Here is a 24,423-nt window from a genome sequence, read left to right as displayed (position 1 = left end):
AAACAGCGTGTGTGTGTGTGTGTGTGTGTGTGTGTGTGTGTGTGTGTCTGTGTATGTAGTCCCAGCTACTCGAGAGGTTGAGGCAAGAGAATCACTTGAGCCCAAGAGTCTGAGGTTGCTGTGAGCTATGATTCTACAGTACTCTACTGGGGGACAACAAAGTGAGACTGTCTCAAGAATAAAAAAAGGAGGAATAAATGGCCAACAAACATAGGAAAAAATGTTCAACACCATGAATCATTGGGGAAATGCAAATTAAAGCCACAATGAAATACTACTTTATCCCCATCAGAATGACCATCATTAAAAAGTAAAAAAAAAAAACAGGGAGGCATAGTAGCCCACATCTGTAGTCCTAGAACTTGGGGAAGCTGAGGCAGGAGGATTGAGGCCAGGAGATGAAGACCAGCCTGAGCAGAGTGAGATCTTGTCTCAAAAAGAATAGAAGTATTAGCCAGATATGGTAGCACACACCTGTAGTCCCATTACTTGGGAGGGTGAGGCAGGAGGATCACTAGAGCCCAAGACTTTGAGGTTGCAGTGAGTTATGATCATGTCATTGTCCTCTAGCCTGGGCAACAGAGGAAGATCCTATCTGAAAAAAAAAAGAAAGAAAAACGACTAGACACCCATAGCTCAGTGGTTAGGGTGCCAGCCACATGCTCCGAGGTTGGTGGGTTGGAACCCAGCCTGAGCCTGCTAAACAAACAAACAAACAAAAAGCTGAGTGTTGTGGTGGGTGCCTGTAGTCCCAGCTTACTGGGGAGGCTGAGGCAAGAGAATCACTTGAGCCCAAGAGTTGGAGGTTACTGTGATCTATGACACCATGGCACTCTATCAAGGGTGACAAAGTGAAACTGTGTAAAAAATAATAGATGCAATATATGCTGGTTCTGATGTGGTGAAAAGGGAACACTTATACACTGTTGGTAGGAATATAAGTTAATACAAACTCTATGGAAAACAGCATGGAGATTTCTGAAGAACTAAAAGTTGATCTATCATTACATCTAGCAATCAATCTCACGACTGGGGAAAAGACCTCATTTTATAAAAAAGATATCTGCACCCTTGGGGTGGCACCTGTGGCTCAAAGGAGTAGGGTGCCAGCCCCATATGCCAGAGGTGGTGGGTTCAAACCCAGCCCCTGGCCCAAAACTGCAAAAAAAAAGACATCTGCACCCAAGTGTTTATTGTAGCACAATTCACAATTGTAAAGATATTAAGTGCCCATCAACTAAAGACTGGAATTTTTAAAAACATATATATGTATACACACACACACACACACACACACACACACATATACACCATGGAGTACTACTCAGCCATCAAAAAGAATTAAATAATGTCTTTTGCAACAACTTTGGTGGAACCGAAGGCCATTATTCTAAGTGAAGTAGCCCAGGAACAACAACAACAACAACAACACACACAGACACACAAATACTGCATGTTCTCACTTACATAGGTCACTATGAAAGTTGAGGCAGATTGTTATAGTCCATTATTTCACTTTCAAGAATCATAGTCCACAGTGCCCTTTCTGATTCAATTGTGAACGTTTCAACTTGTTGGGCTGATCAGTAATTGCTGGGAGGGCTTTGTTTGTTTCTATCTGTGCAGATTTTACGTTTCTTGATTTTTGTGGATCTTAAAACTTTTGTTAACAACCCGTATATAAGTTGGAGCTAAGCAATGGGTATGCATATAGTCATACAGAGTGATTTAATGGACACTGGAGGCTCCGAAGGGCTGGGTGGGAGGAGGGGATATGGAATGAAACTTTACCTATTGGGTAAAATGTACACTATCCAGGAGACAGGTATATTTAAAGCCTGGACTTCCCTATAATTCAGCCAGGTAACAAACAAAACAAACAAACAAAAAAACCAACCTGGTATCCCCCAAATATATTTAACTTAAATAAATAAATAAAAGTTAGAATTGTGATTATTGGTCAGGCATGATGACTCACACCTGTAATCCTAGCACTCTGGGAGGCTGAGGCAGGTGGATTGCTTGAGCTCATGAGTTTAAGACCAGTCTGAGCAAGAGAGAGACCCTGTTGCTACTAAAAATAGAAAAACTGAAGCAAGAGAATCACTTGAGCCCAAGAGCTGGAGGTTGCTGTGAGCTATGAAACCAGAGCACTCTACTCAGGGTGACAGCTTGAGACTCTGTCACACACACAAAAAAAGAATTGTAATTATTCTAACTTGGAGCAAGCAGAGCCACATCATCATCTCTTTATGTCTTCATTGTTTAAATATAGTAAAACATGCCTAATGTTTCTGCCCGGTGCAGATATTCAGCTTGAATAAATGCCTCACCCTAAAATATTGAAATTAAAGATGACAAAATTAGTGAACCAGGAACCTGTCCCTCCCCTCCCTCTCCCTCCCCTTCCTTCTCCTCCCCTCCCCTCCCCTCCCCTCCTTCCTTTTTCTTTCTTTCTTTCCTTCTTTTATTTTTTTTAGGGGGGGAAGACAGTCTCACTTTGTCACCCTTGGTAGAGTGCCGTGGCATCATAATAGCTCACAACAACTTCAAACTCTTGGGTTCAAGCAATTCTCTTGCCTCAGCCTCCCCAGTAGCTGGGACTATAGATGCCTACCACAATGCCCAGATATTTTTAGAGAAGAGGTCTTGCTCTGGCTCAGGCTGGTCTCAAATCTTTAAGCTCAGGCAATCTACTTGCCTCAGCCCCAGGAACCTCTTTTCATTTTTTTTTTTTATATTTCAGAGACATGATCTCACTCTGTCACCAAGGCTAGAGTGCAATAGTATGATCAGCTTTCAGCAACCTCCAACTCCTGAGCTCAAGTGATGCTCCTGCCTCAGCCTCTCAAGCAGCTGAGACTGCAGGTACATGCAATGTCTGGCTGTCTTTCTTTTTAGAGAGACACAGGATCTTGCTATGTTGCCCAGTCTGATCTCCAACTCCTGGACTCCAGTGATCCTCCTGCCTCAGCCTCCCAAAGCACTGGGGTAATAGGCATGATCCACTGCCCCTGGCTAGGAATCTCTTTTTAAAGCACTGTGTTATAGAAAATAAGAACTATTTAACTTACAGTCAAGTCATGAATTTGGATCAAACCTGAAAGTTCAAATAAAAAGACAAGAATTGCATATATTTTTTAATAAGGACCTGATAATTTAAAAAATATACATAATTAAACTTTTGGTGGGGCCTGATACAAACATAAGAATTTTTTTCTTCTACTTTTTCTTTGAATTCTCCCATCAGCTATTGTCCACATGGATTTTTCTAGAGCTCTTTTGATTATTTTTATATCTCCAGAAAAGTGCCTGGGTAGAGACTATTCAGATAAGTGTTATAGCACAATTCCCCAATAATGAAGACTGTGTACCATGTTTTATACATCAAATGTCTTTCGATCGCTTCAAATAGTTGATCCCTTGAGATTACTAATGTTCCAATAATGTGTTAGGCACATTGTGGTGGTATTGAAACCACAAAAAAGGCATGTTACTTTATTAACACAAGATTGAAATGTGCTCTTCCATTGAGGGAAGAAAACACAGCATTAAAAAGTGCATATGTTCTACTTAATTCTCTGATAACAAGGAATCCAAAGAAAGACCCATCATCCATAATTAGCATAGGACCTGGCTCCACAGTATGCCCCTCTAACTCTCCCTACATCTTTCCTATTCTGAGAGTAGAATGATTAGGACCAACAACGTTTGCACTAAAAAGGGGATGTTTTCCTGTTTTACTACATTCTGGAAGCTCCATTGTACCGTGCTTCTACTTGGTGTGCATATTATAATAAAATCCATGTGTGAGTGTTTATATTTTAAAGATGTTGTACTCCAATATGTTCTGAGTTAAGGCTTTTGAAAATACTGTATAGATTCAACACAAAGCTAACTGAAAGGCTGATCTTCCCATTGTTACACTTTAATTAGTGAGACCTGTCATTACAACTTTTTATGATGGAAAGTATCAGGTCTTTTATCTTACTTTTAAGCCCCATTCTTAAAACAGCAGAAAAGGAACTGAAAAGACAAAGGAAATTGCATTTTATGGAACAATAAGGAGAGTCTTTAAAAATCCAGGGAAGTTCACAAACTGCCAATGAAAACTACTTGGAGGCAGCACCACTAAGAAGGGGGCCAGTTTACAATATCAGCAATCAGCTACCTCCTTAATCCTCTCCAGAATCCAAGGGACAAAATTTCATAACAGCAGCCTGTAAAGGTGGCCTTTCAACTGCATTTCTTAATATGTAAAAATGTAGAGATGTATTCCAAAGCTCTTAGAAAGGTCCTGGCTTGTCATACCTGTGTTCTCTTAATACCAGGCTGGAGTTAACTGACAAACGTTTATTGTAATTTGTTCCAAATTTATCATATTTATTTCACTATTTCCTTCATCAAAAATTGTTCTGATACCATTACCAGAAAATTTAGTATTTAAAACCACAAAAATCAGTACTAAAAAGGTACAAGAAATTGAAAGATTTACAGAATTAGCCTAAAATTGGGAACCACACAACTAAAACTGTTACAGGTTGAGCTACTTTTATTAGACCAGCTGGATTTAGCAAACTTGACATTTAAGTAAATAATGCACTCAAAAAGTTCTCAGGAAATGGTAACATTTTTTTTAAGAGCTAAAAAAGCCAGAAGCCACAGACAAAAATAGGGCTTTCTTTCTGATTTTGTACAATTCCTTTCAGCAAACACTATTTCTGTAAACATTATTGTACTTTGTCCCTAAGATACAAGCGCCTTGATACGAATTAACATGCCTGTTTGGAGGAAACGTGCATGGGACAAAAATACAAACACAAAATTTGAAGGCCCCGTTTTTTTTTGTTTGTTTGTTTGTAGTGAAAAGTAATTGGTTAGTGCTAAAACAAAAATACAAAACTAAGTCAAAAGTATAGTTCTCCCTTTTTCAGAGAATAATTCATTACTGCTAAAATATTTTCCTTCAATCTTTTATTATTATCTAAACTTGGGTAGATTTGGTGGATTTACTTTGGATCTGAATTGGAAACCAAAGCTTTTTAAACTGAGATAAGAGAGAGCTTTTCAAAACAAAATAGAAAAAGAGCAGGGAGGGGGTAGCTCTTAGAAGATGCTGCCTTACAAAGCCCCTGCCTTGCAAATACCAACACATATGCCAATTGGTTCCTTTTCCTCATTATCTGCCTGCATTAAAAAAATGGATCCTACATCAGAATCCTAGCCCAAGGCAGGCTACAATTTTACAGCTCTTCCCAGCCCCAACTAAACCCCAAGGAGATTAGGGAAGAGGGAGATACAGAAGAAGAGGGGGTGGTCTCCTTTTTTGTTCTCTTCACCATTACAGTTCCCCATTTGTCTGGGCATCTGGGGAAGAAGAGAGCCAAGGTGTGCCTTTGGTATCTCTAGTTGGGTCACCAAAACACATTAATTATCATGAAAACCATTATCTGACTACATTGTTAGTTAAAGTTAAATTAGAGAAGAATAAAATATTAAACTTTCTGTGAGACAATCCAGGAGCCCTAACTGTCCCCGATTTTATGAGAGAAATAAATTGTGAATTTAAAATAAGCTAATATTTAAAAAGTAAACTTTGGAATATAACTCATTAGTTGGAACTGCCTGTAATGAAAAGACTTAGCAGAAAGCACTCTGTTACTTAGAAAATGCAGATGAACTAAGGATCTCTACTTGCTGCATTCAGACAGGTATTTCCTTTAATGTAATGGAAAGAAAACAATCCTTTGGCACCCATAAAGCTAAAAGTTTACTTTAGAATTGACTTTTCCAGGGCAGCACCTGTGGCTCAGTGAGTAGGGCACCGGCCCCATATACTGAGGGTTGCAGGTTCGAACCCAGCCCCAGCCCCAGCCCCAGCCAAACTGTAACAAAAAATAGCCGGGTGTTGGTGGGCACCTGTGGTCCCAGCTACTTGGGAGGCAGAGGCAGGAGACTCGCTTAAGCCCAGGAGTTGAAGGTTGCTGTGAGCTGTGAGGCCATGGCACTCTACCCAGGGGGACACAGCTTGAGGATCTGTCTCAATAAATAAATAAATAATGATAATTAAAAAAATTAAAATTAAAAAAAAGTTGACTTTTCCTTCTGACTAAAGCTGTTATAATATCTGTCTAGTAGAAGTATAGGGAAGGTCAAAGAATTATTGTTCTTACTCATTATACAAGAAGCAAAGGCATTATTTTCCAATTCAGGAAATGCTAGAAATTCCTAAGACAGCACAGTATTTACAATGTTACCATTTTTAATATGCCATGATCATTGACACAGAAACCTGGAGGAGGATTTTTGGCATAATGAATGAGAAATCATCAGAAATACAAAAAGGCTTGGGTTTTGCATTTAAGTTATACGGTAAATCAAACAAACACATGCTGAGGAATCTACCCCTTGTGCATAGATACCAATTTGTCCTCAGATCTATAGCTACATGTCTGAATGCTTGGCAGTTCCACACTGGGAAAATTAAGTAAAAAGAATTGAGACAATTGTCCAAATTGGAAAAAAAATTACCTCACACAAAAGCCATTTTGGGGTTTATTATGTGAGCAGGCCATCTTGATGTAGTGAGTTTTAAAAGAACAACAGTGAATAAGTAGGTAAGTTGGTAGTAAGGAGTTTCAAGAAATTTTTATTTTTGTCATTCTCTATAAAACAGTGGTTCTAAAACTTTCATATACATGAAATAGGATTAACATGGAATAACTAAGAGGAAGATCCCCATGACTGGCCAGATGATTTCATTTATTTGGAATTCTGATATGGGTGACCCACAGCCAACACATCAGACTAACGTATGACCACCACAAGTTTGTGGAAATATTTAAATAAGCAAAAATAAAAAGGCAATTAAATCACACAGTGTATTCCATGAAAAGAAACTTTGTGTTACTTACTCATTTATTCAATAGTCATTTATTGGCGGACATTATGCCAAATGAGGTACATAGTAGGTGCATAATTCACAATTTCTTTAACACCCAGCTATCGATGTAATTTCCTGACTCTTTACTTCATTTTTTTTCCATATAAATACAGTTGTCTTTACCTAATGCCAGAGCATCCAGTTGATTTAAAAAATTGATTTAATAAATTAACCAGTTAAAATACACACAACAACTTTATGATTAATACTGAATGTTTTCTGAAATGATTAAAGTTTGGGCTTCAATTAGATTTAGCTGCCCTCCAAGTTTTAGAGTGCCTAATGAAATCAAGGAGGAATGCAGTGAAAGCATTGCCTGCTAATATTCTTCAAAGCCTAAACTAAAGAAGTTTCTGGAATGGCCTTCAGATTGTGCCCTGAATTTAATCATTTAAGAGAGGGAAAAGCCCACGACATCTGACAAGAAAAATGGGCCTATGTATCACACAAGCTTGAGGGTAAAGCTCAAATGGAGAATCAGTGAGGATCCTCACTTCTTTATTCTAGATTTCATTCTAGACAATACATTTCAAATCACATATAAATATTCGAGTCACACTATACACACTCAGCGCAACAGCAATTGCAGTATTTTTCTAGCACTGAAGAAATGGGTTTATCATCTCTTTTAGCTATGGCATCCTCTGTCCTGATTCTACCAGACTCCAGTTTTGAATGGCAGACTACTGTGAATAGGTATTTTTAATCTAAATTTATATATGTGCACACATAGCCACGGTTCCTTTATTGAACACCACATAAGCACCAAATAAGTTTCAGTTAGTACAAGCTAATGAACTGTCACTCAGTCCCAACAAAAAACGATAGGGACCACACATTTAAAGAAATAAATGCAAGTTAAAAACAAATTTATAATTACTTTTTTGCCCAATATGATTTTATTTTAATTACCACATTTATACTATATATGGATGCTCAATTTATAACACTTAAGAGAAGCAAGTATGAAAACAAAAGAAGCAAATGTACCTTTGATAAAATATTTATTGTGTATCAAAATTTGGAATTTATCAATTATGATTTATTTTCTGATGTAATATTTGCCTACTAGAAAACTCTACTGGTTTTCTTATGAATTCAAAGGCATTTCTAGACTTGTTTTTTAAAAAAAATAAAAACAGGGAAGCGGTATTGTCCTGCATTTTGATTTTCAAATACTATCTTCCAACTATTCATTTACCCAAAGTGGTTACATTGTTAATAGCAGCATTTGGGCTTAAATTCAGTGATAAAATAGCTGTGTCATACTAGTCAATATGCAATTACAGGGAATCTAATGGAGCCAGATGCATACAATCCAGATATATGTAAACTAGAGATGAAGATTTCCTCATTTCTACGCATATAAGTGAATTATGTAGTTTTGCAGGGCTAAAGAATGAATTGCATAAAAAAAAGAATGAACTGCATCCATTTGAACTCTGCGAATTTTCATTTTACTGTTTCAGAGATACCTGAAAACTCTGAAGCTTTACACACTATGAAAGTGGTATGAAGTTTCAAGAACTCATAGAAAAGATAATGAAAAAGATGTCCTTAATGTTTTCCCTAAATTAGGACTCTGTTCCTCGCCCCCACTCAATTTCTTTCACAGCATTGTCTTACCAGAAAGTCTTGTTCAAATGCTTCCCTGCAGTCTCATTCACAAGATTAAATTTAGCACCTTGGACATAAAAATTGTGTTTAAGTGCTCAGCAACACTACATTCGATGGAAGAAGCTTCATTTCCCATTCCTGAGATACCAGCAAATCAGGCTCAAAAATCATGGAAGGCTCAGAAATGATCAAGGACTAGACGCCTGATGGAACAGATGTGCAGATGCTGTGCTAGAAGAAAAGACAAATGCTAAAGTGCATAATGATTTTGAAAAGATTTCTTTATCAAACATGTCACTTGTTTGAAGGACCTGAGTTGTTGGCATCAGATGTGGGACATCAGCTTGTTAGCAAAGTGAAACATGATGGCAGCTAGATATGGGCAATTGATGAGTCAATTGAAATCACTGATGTTGCTCAACTGAGCATCTTCATTTAATATGTCATTGGTCAGAAGTTAACGAAACACCTTCTGTTTTCGGTTATCACCACAGCCAGTAAGATGTCACATCTTAGTGTTGCTAAATATTTTTTGTAAATGATAGTGAAATCTCCAAAGAAATGATACCAGCTGGCCAACCAATTACATATTCTGTTGGTGATTAGCTGCAGAGATACGAATGTAGCTTGTCTCTGTGAGTTACGGCTGGGTAACATTAGTGAATCTTTTGCAGACAATTTCTGTGCACTGGATTTATATAAAGATGTTAAAATGCATTTATTTGTATCATAAACAGTTTTCTATCGTTGACTCTAGACATTTACAGAGGGAATTGTTAGCAATATCATTTTCCTCATTTCACCAATAAGGTTTCTAATGACTTGATTTTTAAAAAGTGACTTTTTTCTAAAGGAAGTATAACAAAAGGCAATAGGAGCAGAACACTTCTGCAACTCTAAGAGGGTGTTCTTCCACCTTGTACCATAAGATCCTGGACTGATCTCACCTATAGGACCATCTGGCCGTGGATGGTCCTACAGCACTGCATGAGATAGTGACACATCCATTTTTGAAACTAGACATTTAATATACTATTGCTTTTATGTGTAACCAACCACAATACAAAACAAGTTTTACAAGGTTGATACCATGTCTAATGGGCCAGGGTAAATATGAGAGGGTCAGGAAGAAAGATATAGACCAGACCAAGAGTAATAAACCAGAAGAGTCCCTTAGGCTTCCGTTCAAAAACCATTATCATTCAGCAATACATCTTCTCTGGGAATCCTCAGGTTCCTAAAAATCAGTTGGGAAGGAAACAGTTCCTACTCAGCTCATGTGGGAAGCGTTATGTGTTGCATAAATAGACCTACAACTGAAAATAAGATGTCATAATGCTATTGTAGAACATTTCTGCATTGTCTTTCAATAAAACCTCAATTTTATTAACATAAAATAAAATCAGGGTACCTTTGAAAATATAATAAAACCAAAAGTATGGCTGTAAAGTAATAAGACTGGTAGCTGTTGTCTGTTTTGCTTTGTTTTGTTTTGTTTTAAATAGTAAGTAAAGCCATCACCTGGGGAGTCCACAAACTTATTCTAAGGATGTTGACATTGGTCAAAACATTTCAGAAGTCCTCTTTGGGAACTGCTTTCAGGGATAGCTTTCAAGCCCCACAAGAAAATCAGTCTCATTACTCTTTAGTCACACACACATAATACCAACATAAATTTAGTGAGGGGAAACTGAATAATTTAAGACATAAGATTTAATCTTTTTGTTACATTCAAGTATCAACTTTCTCATTGTAAAATTGTCCCTGAATTATAATGTAAGAATCAAGCTGTTGACTAAAGTAAAAATTGTATTCAATTAAAAGTAAATGATTAAATTACCATGTTTACAGATTTTAAGTACACAACTTATTTTTACCTAAGAATAAGTGTATTCATGGGAAGATAATGAACATCAAGCATTTAATAACATTTTAATTTTATGTGTTTAAATATTCATAACTGTGTCATAAACCCACATGCCTGATCTAGTGATTAGGCTTATGAAATGCAGTATTTCTTACATGCCCCAAATCTCCACCTACTTTCGGAAAACTATTAATTTGCAACCCTGTGCAAACCACTGTATGTATGTAGTAAGATATTCTATAATATTAAAAATAGAAAACTACTCAAAAGCAATTAAATAATAACTACCTGCAAGGAGAAAAGAAAGGAATTAACATTTGCTCAGGGACTACTTGGTTGGTGACAGGCTCTTTGTGGACATTTTCTTTAGTCCTTAGAACCCTAGGACTAAAGGTATTAACACAATGCAGCTGGCTCAAGCACAACTTTGTAGCTTACCTTGTAAAGGACGTTTTAACAATCCCATTATAATACTCCACTGCCTGTCTGAAAGAACACAGTTCTTGTTCTTAAAAACAAAAACAAAACACAAAAATTTTTACCAACAGTGTTATGGGTGATACGAAAATGACTGTTAGGGAGCTGAGAATCAAAGAATTATAGGCTTCCTTAATTAGCCCATTCCATTATTCTTGATGCTAAATGGACAACAAGATTCAGAAGAAGATGAGCAAGTTTCCTACTATTTAAAAATTACAATACTCACCAGAAATCATAATCTAACTGGATCTAAAGAACCAGTAGCAATATACTCTATCAGGCTGCAATTTTACAATACTTCATCATGGCATAATTATAGCAAATAAATAGAATGATGGCCATTCACAGATTACATTAGATTACAGATGTTAAATTTAAAATGAGAAATCAAATACCTGGACATGGGAGAATTTCTCAGATGTGTCGTCATCTTCTCTAACATAATAGTTAATTAATGACAGCTTGTGCCATTAGTAGCACCTGTATTCCATGATTCTATGAGTGTTCTAATCAATGGTTGCCAAGTTGTCTGACCCAAAGGCCACTTTAAGGCCTTTGAATAATACACATGTAATGTAATGTAATGTTATGTAATGTTGCAATGTCCCCTCTCCTGATGCCAAAGATACCCTCTTTCACTTTTGAGGCTAACTTCAGTTGTGTCTTTCCCTCCTTTTGTCACAGAAAGAATGGTGTTCAAATGTTCTCTTATTGTCCTCCAAACTCGTGCCTCTATTTCTTCCTTCTAATCACTCCAATCAATTCTTGACTCTGAATTCTTCTGACCTCTCCAGCACCTGGCTCTGAACCCCACTGGGAAAACACTATGAGCTCAAAATGGTTGGGGGATTCACCCAAATTTATTGCTCAGTGAACACCAGGCTATACCATGAAAAATGCGAATAGAATATAAATGGTCCCAACTCAACAGGTTAATTAAGGTTATTTATGGGCTATAATTGTCATTGTAATAAAACAATAATCACAAAAATAATTTAAATGGTTTTATTTAAGTCAAATAACAATTGTAGGGTTCCTGTATTGCTTCTCAAACACAAACATGAAATTAACAAAACAAGCATTCATGTTTCTAGTTTTAAACACTTTAATTCTACATGTGGAATGCAGATATTTGAAAAATATTTTCAACAAGGTCAACACAATGCATGAGAAAACGCATACTGGGTTACGAATTAGCACAGTCTTCACCTCCATCTTCCCATTTATAAATCCTAAATTGGGGGAGGAGACTTTTTTGCTTTTTCATTTCACAAATGATTGCTCAACACAGATAGAAATACACCAAAAGAAGAAAATAGTCTTTTTATACCTAGGGAAGAAGCTACCACTCTTAAAATATCACTTCAAGGTAACAGACATCCAAATTGATGTGGTTTTCTTTGAAACCTCATCAGTAAATCATTTCTTGCACAGTAGGTTCAGCATTAACCCTGCATTTAGGATAGGTAGTGTTATGGAGGGCTGGTTGCTGCATACCAACGTCAGTATCAAGTTCTTCTTCAGGAATTAGAGACTGTCCCGGATACCAAGCAGGACAACACTGGCAAAAAAACAAAAAGTGAACTGCAGATAGGTCAAAACAAGCTACATTTTCACTTAGAAAAGTGTCATAAAATGGACAAGTTTATCATAAAACATGATGGAATCTTTTATTTTCATACCTTAAATTCAAATGGTCTTTACAAAGGTTGTATCTTAATAAAGCACATTAGATAACAGACACACCCTGTTAGAGATCAAGCATTATAAAGTTGCCATCTGGTGAAAGCGACTTTTATAGTTACTATAAAGCTTACATTTCTCTCCATTCATTAGATTTGTAAACAGGGTGAACTGTGATCAGATTAAAAATATACAAAATTGCTTGGTTTGTTAGACGTTAGACAAATAAAGAGATTTTATTTCAACAAATTTTATGAAACAGCTCTCTTTAATATTCAAAGAATTTATGCTCCTGTATTAAAAGTTACCATTAGTCCAAATGCTCTGAACACTCTTCCCTTTAAATGTTTCCTGCATACTTAGTGTTCTTCAAGCTGTAAATTTCAATCGTTATGATAGAAACCAAACCTCAGTGGGAAAAGCAATACCCTTTGGAGTCGTCACTCAAACAAACATAAGAGCTCTACCAATTTATCACTCGCCCAGTTTTGCAAAAATTCCATTCACATAACTCCTATGAAAATCAACCAGTTTTACCATATCAAATGACCCAAAGAACACCACAGGTATCCAGGGGAAACAGCTCACCAATGCATCTAGGGTTGATTTTAAAGTCAATTTAAAAGGCAATCTGGGCTCTGTAGTTCTTAAAGGGACAAACCCCTAACTTTCCAGCCATTGGCTAAAGCTTTTTCAAGTTAATGAACTTTTCATTTTCTACACTTTTGGTACCAAGAGATTTAACCAAGAAAAAAGCTCAAATCTCAGGGTTCAAACTACAGCATGGAAAAATAAAGCATACAGCAAACACCATTTACTTCCTTTGATCTCTCAAAGATGTCAATATACTATTCCAGCGAAGGCAGGGGGCGGAGGGTGGGAAGGATGGGGGTAAGTGGCTGAGCCGGAGAAGGAAACTTCACCCACAGGGAAAAGAAATCAGTTTGATGGCAATTTAAAAACAAGTTTTCAAACTGCTGGGAGGCTCCGGCCCCTTTGACTTGCAAGAATCGCACATAAGAAAAGGACCGAAAATACTACAGGGCATGCTTATTTTAATTGCCCAGGGGTTTCCAAAGCAAAGCGCGACAACTTAAATGCATATTCCAAATTCTTTTTCCAAAACCGTCTTCTTTGTGCACTGAAAAGGAGGAAAGACAACCCCATCAATTGTTCTTGGCAGATAAAGGCACTGGTTTGCAGATGTCCCCCCAGATCTGGGCTAGCCTTGCTAATGACCTGCCCACCCACCTGGGGCCTTTCCCGAGGTGGCCCACGGGAACTGCCCCACACCTTTATGAGCCCAAAGGCTTGACATTGTGCAACGGCAAGAGGACTGCCCGTTCATTTGGTCTCCACGAAGACGCAACCTAGAAGAGTTCATGCCGCATACTTTCGTAGGGGGGAGTGTCAATAACTACACTACTTTACCTCACTTTTTTTTTTCCTCACAAAAGACACGTCTGAAGAAGAATCCGCAGCATTTTTCAGCGAAGAAAACACAAGCTCAGGATCCCAGCGCTACCAAGGGGTTCTTTCGCACGCCAGCATTAAGGCAGTTAAGCAAAGACTGAATGAAAGTTTTCGGGCTTGTGGCTTTTCTTTTCCGCAACGTAAGCCCGCCAGCGGTTATGGCGCACACAAAAGCTACGACAGTGCCAGTTTTCACAGGCTCACGTTTAAATGAGATAGGCAGAAAACACGGCCTGGGCAACGTGCAGGGTTCGAACTCTCAGGGACACAAGTCTGTGAACAAGCCAGGGCATTTTGTGTGGAAATGGTGACTACATGCTCTCGCCTCCCCACAGGCTTCGCCATTGTTCTGGCCAGTGTCCGTTCTTGGGCATTTTAAGGGACTCAAAGGTGCTGTGGAATTCCGACTGGGGTGCGAAAACCCGAAATGGCACCCCCAATCCGTGAGAGCCAGGGGTGGGGGGGGGCAATGATTTAGGTTGGGCCGAGAGAGGGGGGAGGGGAGCAGGCCTACGGTGGGTTTTACGTTCCAGTCCCATTGGAACCCCCACCCCCAGGAGGACACGCAACTTCCCACCCGAACGCCCACTTAGAACTTCGCTTCTGTTTGGTAACAATTTTGCGTCCAACCGCCACGACCTATATTCTCCCGCGTGGCGGCCCGAGCTCAGGAATAACAAGAGAGTTTAAACCACACAACAGTTCGGCAGCCTGTAGTCTGCGCTTTGCCGCGCTCCGCGGGGGTTCGCATCCGGCCGCCATGTTCAGGACTCGAGAGCCGCCCCAAAACCAACCCCCCTTCCCACATCCCTCTCTTCCCCTCCCCTCCCCTCCCTCCCAGCCCTACCCAGGCCGCGGCGCAGCAAAGCCGCTTTCAACTCTACCCCCCACCCTACTGCAGCCAAATCCGACTCGACGGCTGCGGGGTGTGCGCCTGCGCGCGGCGCGGGGCGGGCGCGGGGGTGGGGGGAAGGCGCGCGGGCCCCCAGGCCGCGGCTTGAAAAGGCCGGAGCTCCGGGGAGCGGGGGAGGGGTTGGGGCCCGGGCCTGAGCCTCCTCTTTCCTCCCAGCGGGTCCCCGCTCTGGCCCTGGCCCGGCTCTCACACGTGCGCGCTAAAAACCCACTTCAAAGTCTGTTCCTGGCGAGGGGGCGGCCCCCTCTGGGCCGGCCCTCGGGCCCCCGCGCGGGCCGCCAACCAGGCCCTGGGCCTCGCAGCCCCCTCCATCCCAGGCGAGAAGAGGCCGGAGGCCTGAGGGAGAGGACGTTCGCTGATGAGCCCCAGGAGCCGCCAGCGGCTTTCGGGTGACGAGGACCTCCCTCCCCACCCCCTCCACTCGCACCGCTTTAGAAAAATGAATTGAACACAAAGTTTGCGGCCAGCGCTACGCAGTGGCCTTCTGAGCTCACCATTGTTTGGGCTCGTATTGACCCCAGGTCCGGATTAGGCAGCGGCTGATTCCTGCTTTACAGCCCCGCCGGCCTAATGAGGCCGGGAGGCGATGGGGCGCGAAGCGTCCTCGGAGCCCGGGCGACCGCCGGCTTACGGCCGCCAAGGGCCCTGTAGGTGGAGGTCAAAGGGTCAGCGGGCAGAGACCGCGAGAGAATTGACCCTAGGAAATGAGGTCCCCTACCCCGCCCCCGCCCAAGCCTCGACCAGACTTGTTAGTAACTTGGTGTGTGGACAGGGACCCTGGGCGCCCCGATGGGGAGCCTGAGAACAGGCGAGGAGCCCCGACTTCCTAAACGCCTGGCCTTGCCACCGGTCAAAGTTCGACTGGAGGTTTGGGACTCCAGGGCCAGAGACGCCTGTGAGAGAAAGATCAACGTAGTTGCCAGAACTCACTCTGCAGGAGATGGACACGCCAGTGGCTATTCTTTAAGAAACTTATGTTAAGAGACCCTTAGACTTTTCCCGCTTCTTTAGGGGTGTTTTTTCTTTGAAGGAGGAGAGGGAGCTAGGGTGAAGAGGCAAAAAGACATTAGACCGGGAGAAAGAGAGGGGGAGGGGCGATGTAGTCCTGAACACACCAACTTTCCTGGGAGGCTTTGTGAGCTGAGGTCCCTGCTCACCCATTTCCAACCTTCCTAGTAGCTATTACCGCCTGCCCTGCTTAGCATGAACCCTGATTTTAACCTTCCAAACTGGATGAAGGCCAGACTTAGGTCTTGCGTGAAAATAGGCACTCCCTTTCCCCACTAGCAGGGGGAATCTTCTTATACTAAACCACCCATTTTGAAAAAGATAATGGACTTTAAGGTCTTATCAGGTGCAAGAAGGAAAATAACAAGTAGATTACTAAGAGCTCAGCCTGGCCTTCAGGCTTGAACATTTTATGATTTGGGTACTGGGGGGGGGGGACCGAGGGTGTGCTTATTCTGTAAGGCTATTTACTGAAATGTTAAGAATGTAAACGTGCACTCCCAGAGCCAGATTATAGTTAGAAAATCTGTGAAGTTTTTTACCAAAACGAATACTTTTCTTTGCCACAAATGACAAGGGCAGAGGACATAATTTTGAGAAATATGATGCTATATCCAAACTAGGAGGAATCATGAAAAAGGACAAAACTTTTATATTCTCTTAACATAGGGTTATCATCATGTTTATTAATTGCTAGTGTCCTATAAGGGCACCCACAATGCTTTCTTGTAAAAGTTTACTGTACAATAATTTCAAGTCACTAAGAAAAGATCAAACTCTTCTTTGTATCCTAAGGAGATATTTAATACATTTAATTGAAGGAGAAACGAGTTTTTGAGTAAATTTTGCACCAAACCCATCACTTTACTTTCATTTAAGGTTAGGTTAGATTGGGGATGGTGGCGGGAACTCATGCAGAAAATAGTTGTGGAAGTTCATTGCATATTTCAGAAGAAAAACACCTATTTAGACTTAATGTAACACATTTAGAACCACTCTTATGAGTACTTTCTGAAAACTTACTGAGCATTTAAAATGGTCTCTGGTTTAAGATGAGGAAAAATCATGAAATAGAAATCTGGTCCAGCACCCTCAATGTCAAGGTCAAGTTTGGAATATCTGGTTTGGGAGTGGTAGATTGACCAGGTTACCTACTCATCTCATCACATGTGTAGTCATCCCCAATCTCTGTTCAGTCTTGGAAATTGGTGGAATAGAGTGCAAAAGCCCCCATCATTCTCTACTAACAAAAAATTACCTCCAAAGCAATTTGCAATTAGAAACTGTCAATAATTAATTGTCTGTTGACAAAGATGAGTAGATAAAACAGATTGCTTCAACTGTATTCAGGGAATGAAAGTTTCTTTTAATCATCAGTTCTCTAAGCATTTCAATTGTAGGTTGATTTATTTAAACATGAAAAAAATCAGGCACCAAATACAAAAATGTTGTAACATAAATAAGGTGTGCCAAGACTTTATTTCTTCAAAAAGAACAATAAACAAAATTCTAGAATTGAAAATGATTATATATAATACCAAATTGAGCGCCACCAAAAAACCTAGAGCATTGCCCCTTAAAGAGAAAAAGAGGTACTTAAGCCTATTCATTACATTTCTATATACTTTACAATTCCTTATCTCCACCTTTCTGTTATTCATGCAGAGATTGGGTTCTCAATAATAAACAGCATCCTAATTTTAAAAAAAGGTCTCAATACTCTACCCACTCCAACCCTGCCCCCCCCAATAGTAATCAGTTTCTTTTCTCCATATAACCATTGTAAAAGAACTGCTTGTCCAAAGGAGTTGCTTCACTGAAGATTAAATGGATTGTTAACATTTTATCACAAAGCAAACAACCGTTTTTCATTGTTATTGATTTTAATGGAAACAATGCTCTTAACATCTTTGCCTACAAATCATGAACTTTAAAAATACATGTTTTGCAAATGTTTTTCTTTCCATAGTATCATTTCAGAACTGCTGCAGTTATTACACCGCTATATAAATGTTATGGATAATTGTGATAGTTATGAATTGAACTATATACAGCAAACAAGTCATCCTTTGCCTTCCAAAAGTGTAAATGGACTATGGGTCTTTTAAGAAGCACTTTAACATAAGTAAGCACTGCTCAGCTGGCCTTACTCATCACCACTGTTTCAGACATATGCTATCTTTTGAAAATATATAGATAGCTAGATAGATTTGATAGGCAGATTAGATAATAGATACAACATATATAGGTATATGGGTGATCTCTAGATAGAATAGACAGACATGCATCCTGCCGCAATTTTCATTTTTATGTAAGGTAATAAAGAACTAAGGGACATAAAATCCATTAGGTTACCTTATGTTTATATATGTAGGGCAGGGATGATTAAATCCAGCTTCTCAGTCTTTGAAGTACAAGATTGAGATGTCATGGCCACTAACTGAATTGATCAGTAATATTTGATTTGCATGCCGAAAATCCAGGACAAACACATTTAAACTCGCAGTTAAACAACCATCTGAGATAGAGATAAAGAAAGGAGGGTCTTCCCAGATGGAAACTGACACTGTAAGGAATTTATACTGCAATAGAAAAATAATTTAACAATTAAAAAAGGGATCTGAGTGAGTTATAAATACCAACAAACAAGATTTAATTTGCTCACATCTCCTCTTTGTAGAAGAAGGCTGTTACAAAACAAGAGAAAAGGAGTCAGTGGTTCAAAAATTGTAAATTGTGTTCTTTTAAAACAATAAATTTTTAATGCTAAAGCAGTTATAATCAAAAGCTGTACAGAATTTGTTAGAAAACATTTATCCATAAATATTGTTCAGTTCCCGGCACTTGTAGCAATAATTAAGTTACAAACGATAAATATGGCATCAATGGATATGTATTTACAAAAAAAAAAAGTTATTACAAAAGGCAACTGTATACTAAACGTCACAATCTGTGTAGAGTAACATCACATCCTCAGCCTGAAAAAATACTGAACAACAGTTTCGACCCCATTAGACAAAAATACATTCACAAGTGTAATGTTTTCAGGAAAAGTTCAAGACATAACAGGACTTTGGCACGGTTTAAGACTGTGAGAGTTTAAACAATCACCACTAAGGCGAAAAAGAATTTCCATCAGTTTAACATCACCACCACCAACAAGCCTTCTATAACTTCCTCTCAAGAAACAGGACAAGTGTTAAAATGAATTTCAGGAGTTTAGGAATGGGGTGTGCAGAGAGCAAGAGGAAGGAGAAGAGAAAGCAGGGAAAAGATTTCGTAAAAATCCTTCAAATGCCAAAACAAATTTTCTAATCCTGAGAAAAGGGCATGGCTACTTTTGGATCTTGCCCAAAACCTTCCTGGGCAATTGCAATTAACAATATGTAGCCCTACGTATGGCCTCTTGCCTTAAAACTCCATTTCCATCTGATTGGTCTCAGTTTTCTTTTTAGAAAGCATTTGGTCCATTCTATGGTTAACAGGGTTTGTGTCTGTGTTTGTCCTCAGACGTACCATTCGTTAAAATTAGGAGGAAGTCCAGGGTTGTGGCTGGTGCTAGTTTGAACTGCAGAAGGGGTTTTAGTGGTATCTTTACTGTTTGCAGAAGCTATAGCGGGTGGAGTGGAAGATTCATAGCCTGAACTGGCAGCAGGGGAGGAATCTGACCCTTGAGATTCATGAACCTAAAATTAACATGTATATATTATAATGAATATAATTCCAACTGGCAATGTGCAAGCAAAAACAAGAGAAGAATTCGAGCACCGTAAGAGCAAGACCGCCCAGTGACCCACTTAAAAAGGGAAATGCTGCTTTAAAAAAAAAAAAAATCCATAATACTTATGTCTAGAAAATCCAGAGAGGTTCGCCAAAACCAATTTAGGTCCTAACACTGGCATTTTTGAAAAGGAATAAAGCAGTCCGTTTTAGTTATTCTCCCTTCAAAAATGCTTTCTCCGTGCATGGAGTGGGGTGAGCAGTTACGCTTCGGGGCCCTATAAAATCCTCACTCCGGGTCCAGGTTTCACCAAGCCACTTTCGGCTTGGGAAAGCAGGTACAGAAGTAGGGTGACACAGAGGCCCTGTGCGCTGCCAAGTCCCAGACAAATGTGTCGGAATCAGACCGCTCTCCTCGGCCCTATTGTTTTATCTGAAGCCAAAGAGCGAAAGAACCACCCACCCCCGGGTTCCGCGCCGCCACTCTTGGTTCCCACCGCGGGCTGAGCCTGGAAGAGGCGGCCACTGCAGCCTCTGGCGAGCTCGGCTAGAGCTTCCAAGTAAACAACCGATTGTTCCCTACGCTCCCTCCTCCTCCCAATTCTGCTCTTTCGTCCCCCCCCCCACCCCGGGTCCCCAAAATGGGTTCAAGGTGTCACTGCAGGAGCAAATCGGATTTAACGTGGAGGATAGAGGGTTGGCAGCGCGGGCGCTTCCGTTCCGCAGCCCGGCGTCGGCCGAGTGTTTACAAACCGCCGACCGCTAATAAAGAGGTAATTACCTTCATGTGTTTGCGCAGGGAGCTCGGGTGCGTGTAAGACTTGTCGCACACTTTGCAGATATAGGGCTTGTCCGAGGTGTGCACATGCATGTGCTTCTTGCGGTCGCTGCTGTTGGCAAAGCGTCTGTCACAGCCTTCAAATTCACATTTGAAAGGTTTCTCACCTGCAAAAGGCAAAAACGCAAAGGGAGGGGAAATACAGTCAGGGCTGGGAGCTTCCCAGGGCCAAGCAGAGAAAGATTGAGAGCCCGGCGGTCTTCCCGGAAAGGGAGTGCCGATTGAGGGCTGCTGCGGCATCTCTTTTCCCTGGAGAGAAATGGAGAGCGTAGGTTGAGCCCGCTGCGTTTGAGAGTGCTGGTCCGGGGTACGGGTGGGGCAGGGCCAGCCCAGAACCCAACCACCCTTTTGTTCTCTCAGGACGGGAAAGCCCCAGGCTCCTCCTAAGTTTCCCCTAAGTTATGGTTCCATCCCACCTAGTACAGGGCTCCCAACGCGCAGCCACGTTCTGCCGCCACCTCTGCGAGGTAACCAAGCCCGGCGGGACAATGGGCCAAAGACAGGACAATCCCGTTCAGCTCCTTCTTTGTACCTTTTAATTTGCCTCTTTCAAATGCAGCGGTTTTGCTAAGCCCAGAAAAGCCTGGATAGTCGTACTTAATGTTCGAGAAGAAAAAACTATATAAATCCAGGGGCTCCAGACAGTTTTACAAGATGTTCTGAACAAGCTACGAAACTGTGGTGCCTTTTCTACTTTAGCTTTCCTCCCGGAGGACTGAATTGAACCTGGAACTACAAATAAAAATAGTTTGACAAAAGTATCAGTCATTTAATTAGGAGATGTGCCAATCAAGTGTAAAAAAGAACGGAAGTAACCGAAAGTTAGTTTTCATTAGCATTTCTATGGTTGCCTTCCTCGAATGTGTGCCGAGAGCTAAGTTGCTTGTAAGCAATACGCTCTCTCCAAATACGGAATCCCTTCATAGTAACCCAGAAAGGGAGACAAAAAGAGGCGGCGCCAGTTTGTTCCTGGGCGCGAGAAGGTCCCAATTAGTTCCTGAGACCACAGGGCCATCTGCCCGGGAAGTTAGAACTGGGCAAAAGCGCCACAGGGCGGGGAGGGCTAGGGCTGGAAAGGCTCTGACAGCGCTTCTATACCAAACGGCCTTGGTGGGGCGCCGCCCCTCTTCTCCTTGGCCGCCACCCCTCTCCCTCGCGCTACAAGTCCGCTGTGAGGCTGGGTTTTGCCAATAAGCCCCGCGCCCTCCGCCTTCCCTCTTACCTGTGTGGGTCCTCTTGTGGATCTTGAGATTCTCAGAGCGGGCAAAGATCTTCCCGCAGCCCGGGAAGGGGCATGGGAAGGGCTTCTCGCCCGTGTGCACGCGGATGTGGTTCACCAGTTTGTACTTCGCCTTGAAGGACTTGCCCTCGCGGGGGCACTCCTCCCAGTAGCAGACGTGGTTGTTCTGCTCTGGGCCCCCTACATGCTCCATGGTGACATGCGTCACCAGCTCATGCATGGTGCTGAAGGTCCGGTCGCAGCTCTTCTTGGGCCGGCTCAGCTGAGACTCGTCGATCCACTTGCACGACAGCTCCTGCTTAATGGGCTGCCGCATATAACGGAAGAAGGCGCCGGGCCCGTGGTGGGCCGCCACGTTCACGCCCATGTTCATGTTCATGGGGCTGTAGTTAGGAAACTGCGCGCCAGCCGCATAGGGGTCTGTGCGCGGGCTGGCCACTGGGCGGTATGGGTCAGCACGGCCGAACAGCTCCCCACGCAACCCTAGGTGGACCTGGTTGTTGTCCACATGCCCTGTGGGCGATGGGTGCCCGGCGCCCTGCTCATGCAGCCCAGGAAAGAGCAAGTAGCTAGGGGGCTCAGGAATGCCAGCTGGACCGTGTAGGCTGCTGGCCGAGCCAGCGAAGAGCCCGTGCTGCCCGCCACCCGAGGCCGCCTCACTAAGCCCGGAGCCGCGCTGGCGGAACAGAAAGTCGCGCGTGGAGTTGAAGGCGGCGGACGCAGCGCCGCTGTAACTGGGCACCTGGCTGGCATGGTGATGATGGTGATGGTGGTGGTGATGGTGGCCGAGGGCGTTGGCGTAGCCTGAACCCTGCGGTGTGAACGCCGAGCTCTGGCCCGAAGACAGATCGTGCGCCGCAGCCGGGCTCAACTTGAAGGCGGCAGCGGCGGCGGCGGCGGCGGCGGCGTGGGTTGAGTCCCCGAAGGGATTCAGTCCCATGCCCGCCGGCTCGCGGTTGGGCATCTCGTGGTGGCGCGGCGCGCCGAAGCTGCCCACTCCCAGCCCGGGGAACTGCGGGCCTCCGTCCAGGAGCATCGTCATGGGTGGGGCGTTCTGGGTACAGGCGATCCGGCTGAAGTGAGAGAGGGTACGGGCGAAGGAAGGGCTCTCCGAAGTGTCGCAGTCGGAGAGGGGTGGCGGTGGTAGGACACTGCCGAGAGACCCCCAAGGCGCTACCAAGGGCTGCAACTTTCCTTCGCTGCGAGAGTCTCCTGCAGAGGGATCGGAGGGAGGAGGGGAAGAAGGAGGGGGAAAGGGGGTAGGAGGAGGGAGAAGGGAGGAGAAAAGACTCTGGGACTAGATCTGGTTTAACAAACTAACAGGCGCGCACAAAGAAAAATAAGCAAAATAATAAGTGGAGGGCGGAGTTTGCCAATCTTGTCCCGGGCACCCCTCCTCTCCCCGAGAACCGGGAACCACGGGGCCAGGAGGCTCCCTGGGTACCGGCCTCCAGGCTGGGCTGCGCCAAGTGGCGGAACCGGCTCGCAGCCGGCGGGCGGACAGCGGGCAGTAGGCAGGCTCGATCCTCGCCGCTCGCTGCTCGCCGCGCGAGTCCCAGCCTCTTCGCCACCAGAGTAATGTCCTTGGACTGATAAAGTCAATCACTCACTCCTCGCACATAAACCGAGCGGGAGGCCGCGCAGCGCGCGCCAATGGGGAGCCAGCTGGCCCGTGGTCACCTGACCCCCGGCCCGGCCGCCCATTGGTCGCCACCACACTGATTGGCAGCGCGGAGCGGGGAACATGGCAGCCGCGGTCGAGCGACCGCCGCTGATTGGGCAGCCGCCGGGCGCCTGGCAGGTGAGGCGGCGGCGGCCCAGCGGCTGCGAGTGGGCTCCGCGGGGCTTGTGTGGCTGTGGGGAACTGGGGCCAGGCTCGAGCCGACAAGCGGCGGGGCGGAGCCGAGCTTCTCTCTGGCCTCCCCCCAGCCCTAAGCGGACAAGGACTCCGCGCGCGCTCTTTACCCGCTTTGGCCAAAGAAACTCTTTGCCCCGAGAAGATCGGTCCCACCGCCGCGCCGACGGAGGATGCGCAGCGTTGGACGTCCAGTCACACTTGGGCCCCCGCTGCCTCACCACCTTGAGAACACGTTTTCTCTGGGGCCGCCGGGCGCATATCCTGGGGGCATATGCACTCCTGGCCCAACCTCTGTGTCCACCCCACACGCCACTGCGAGTTCCAATGGCCCGAAGACCCCAGACCCAGGCAGGGCCAGTTCGCACTCTGTGCCCCCATCCGCTGGCAGCCATCTGAGGCGCAAACAAGAAGAAACAATTACAATTAGAGCTGGTTTCCCTTACTTCCTTCTGAGCCAAGCGTTTTAACCCTTTAGTTTCTGACTAGCGGCTGTACTTGCTGCCGCCGTCCCCCCATCACACACCAGACACAACACAACAAACATACAATGCAAAAAAAAAAAAAAAAACGAGCGCAACAGAAGGAAACACGCAGGTAACAGAGTAAACACGAACACATCACATAAAGCCCACTAAACACTAACAAAGTAAGCACACACAACACGGTAACAAACTGTGCGCAGCACAATAAACACAAGCGCACAACTAAACACAAGAAAGTAAATACACGGATATAACAGCAAACACATGAACAAATAGTTAGCACACAACACACTGAACACTA

General features: G+C 43.1%; 1 protein-coding gene across 2 annotated transcripts; it reads right to left on the bottom strand.

Moving 5' to 3' along the window:
* Positions 1-11,898: 11,898 nt before the first annotated feature.
* ZIC3 (Zic family member 3) lies at positions 11,899-23,376 on the bottom strand. 2 transcript variants are annotated; one of them, XM_023517696.1, is made up of 3 exons: positions 21,765-23,376; positions 20,486-20,649; positions 11,899-12,468 (listed from the first exon to the last, which is right to left on the bottom strand). In XM_023517696.1, the coding sequence occupies exons 1-3, from the start codon at positions 22,822-22,824 to the stop codon at positions 12,319-12,321; spliced, it is 1,374 nt and encodes a 457-aa protein (XP_023373464.1). In that variant the 5' UTR covers positions 22,825-23,376; the 3' UTR covers positions 11,899-12,318. The 2 variants fall into 2 exon arrangements, with proteins under 2 accessions (XP_023373464.1, XP_003797526.1); XM_003797478.2 differs by lacking the exon at positions 11,899-12,468 and adding an exon at positions 17,436-19,670 and having other exon boundaries at positions 21,765-23,370.
* Between the last annotated feature and the right edge of the window lie 1,047 nt (positions 23,377-24,423).

This window comes from Otolemur garnettii, unplaced genomic scaffold (genome assembly GCF_000181295.1).
Source record: "Otolemur garnettii isolate 467f Iridium unplaced genomic scaffold, OtoGar3 scaffold00117, whole genome shotgun sequence".
Classification (NCBI taxonomy): domain Eukaryota; kingdom Metazoa; phylum Chordata; class Mammalia; order Primates; family Galagidae; genus Otolemur; species Otolemur garnettii.
The sequence above is the reverse complement of the archived record's forward strand: the minus strand, read 5'-3'. Positions and strand labels throughout refer to the sequence as shown.

Excerpts from the sequence above, each read along its gene's own strand:
- ZIC3 (XM_003797478.2), bottom strand. The coding sequence starts at position 22,824 with ATGACGATGCTCCTGGACGGAGGCCCGCAGTTCCCCGGGCTGGGAGTG. Across the intron at positions 20,650-21,764 it reads CCACAAGAGGACCCACACAG|GTGAGAAACCTTTCAAATGT; the intron begins GTAAGAGGGAAG and ends TGCCTTTTGCAG. Across the intron at positions 19,671-20,485 it reads CCCTGCGCAAACACATGAAG|GTTCATGAATCTCAAGGGTC; the intron begins GTAATTACCTCT and ends TGTTAATTTTAG.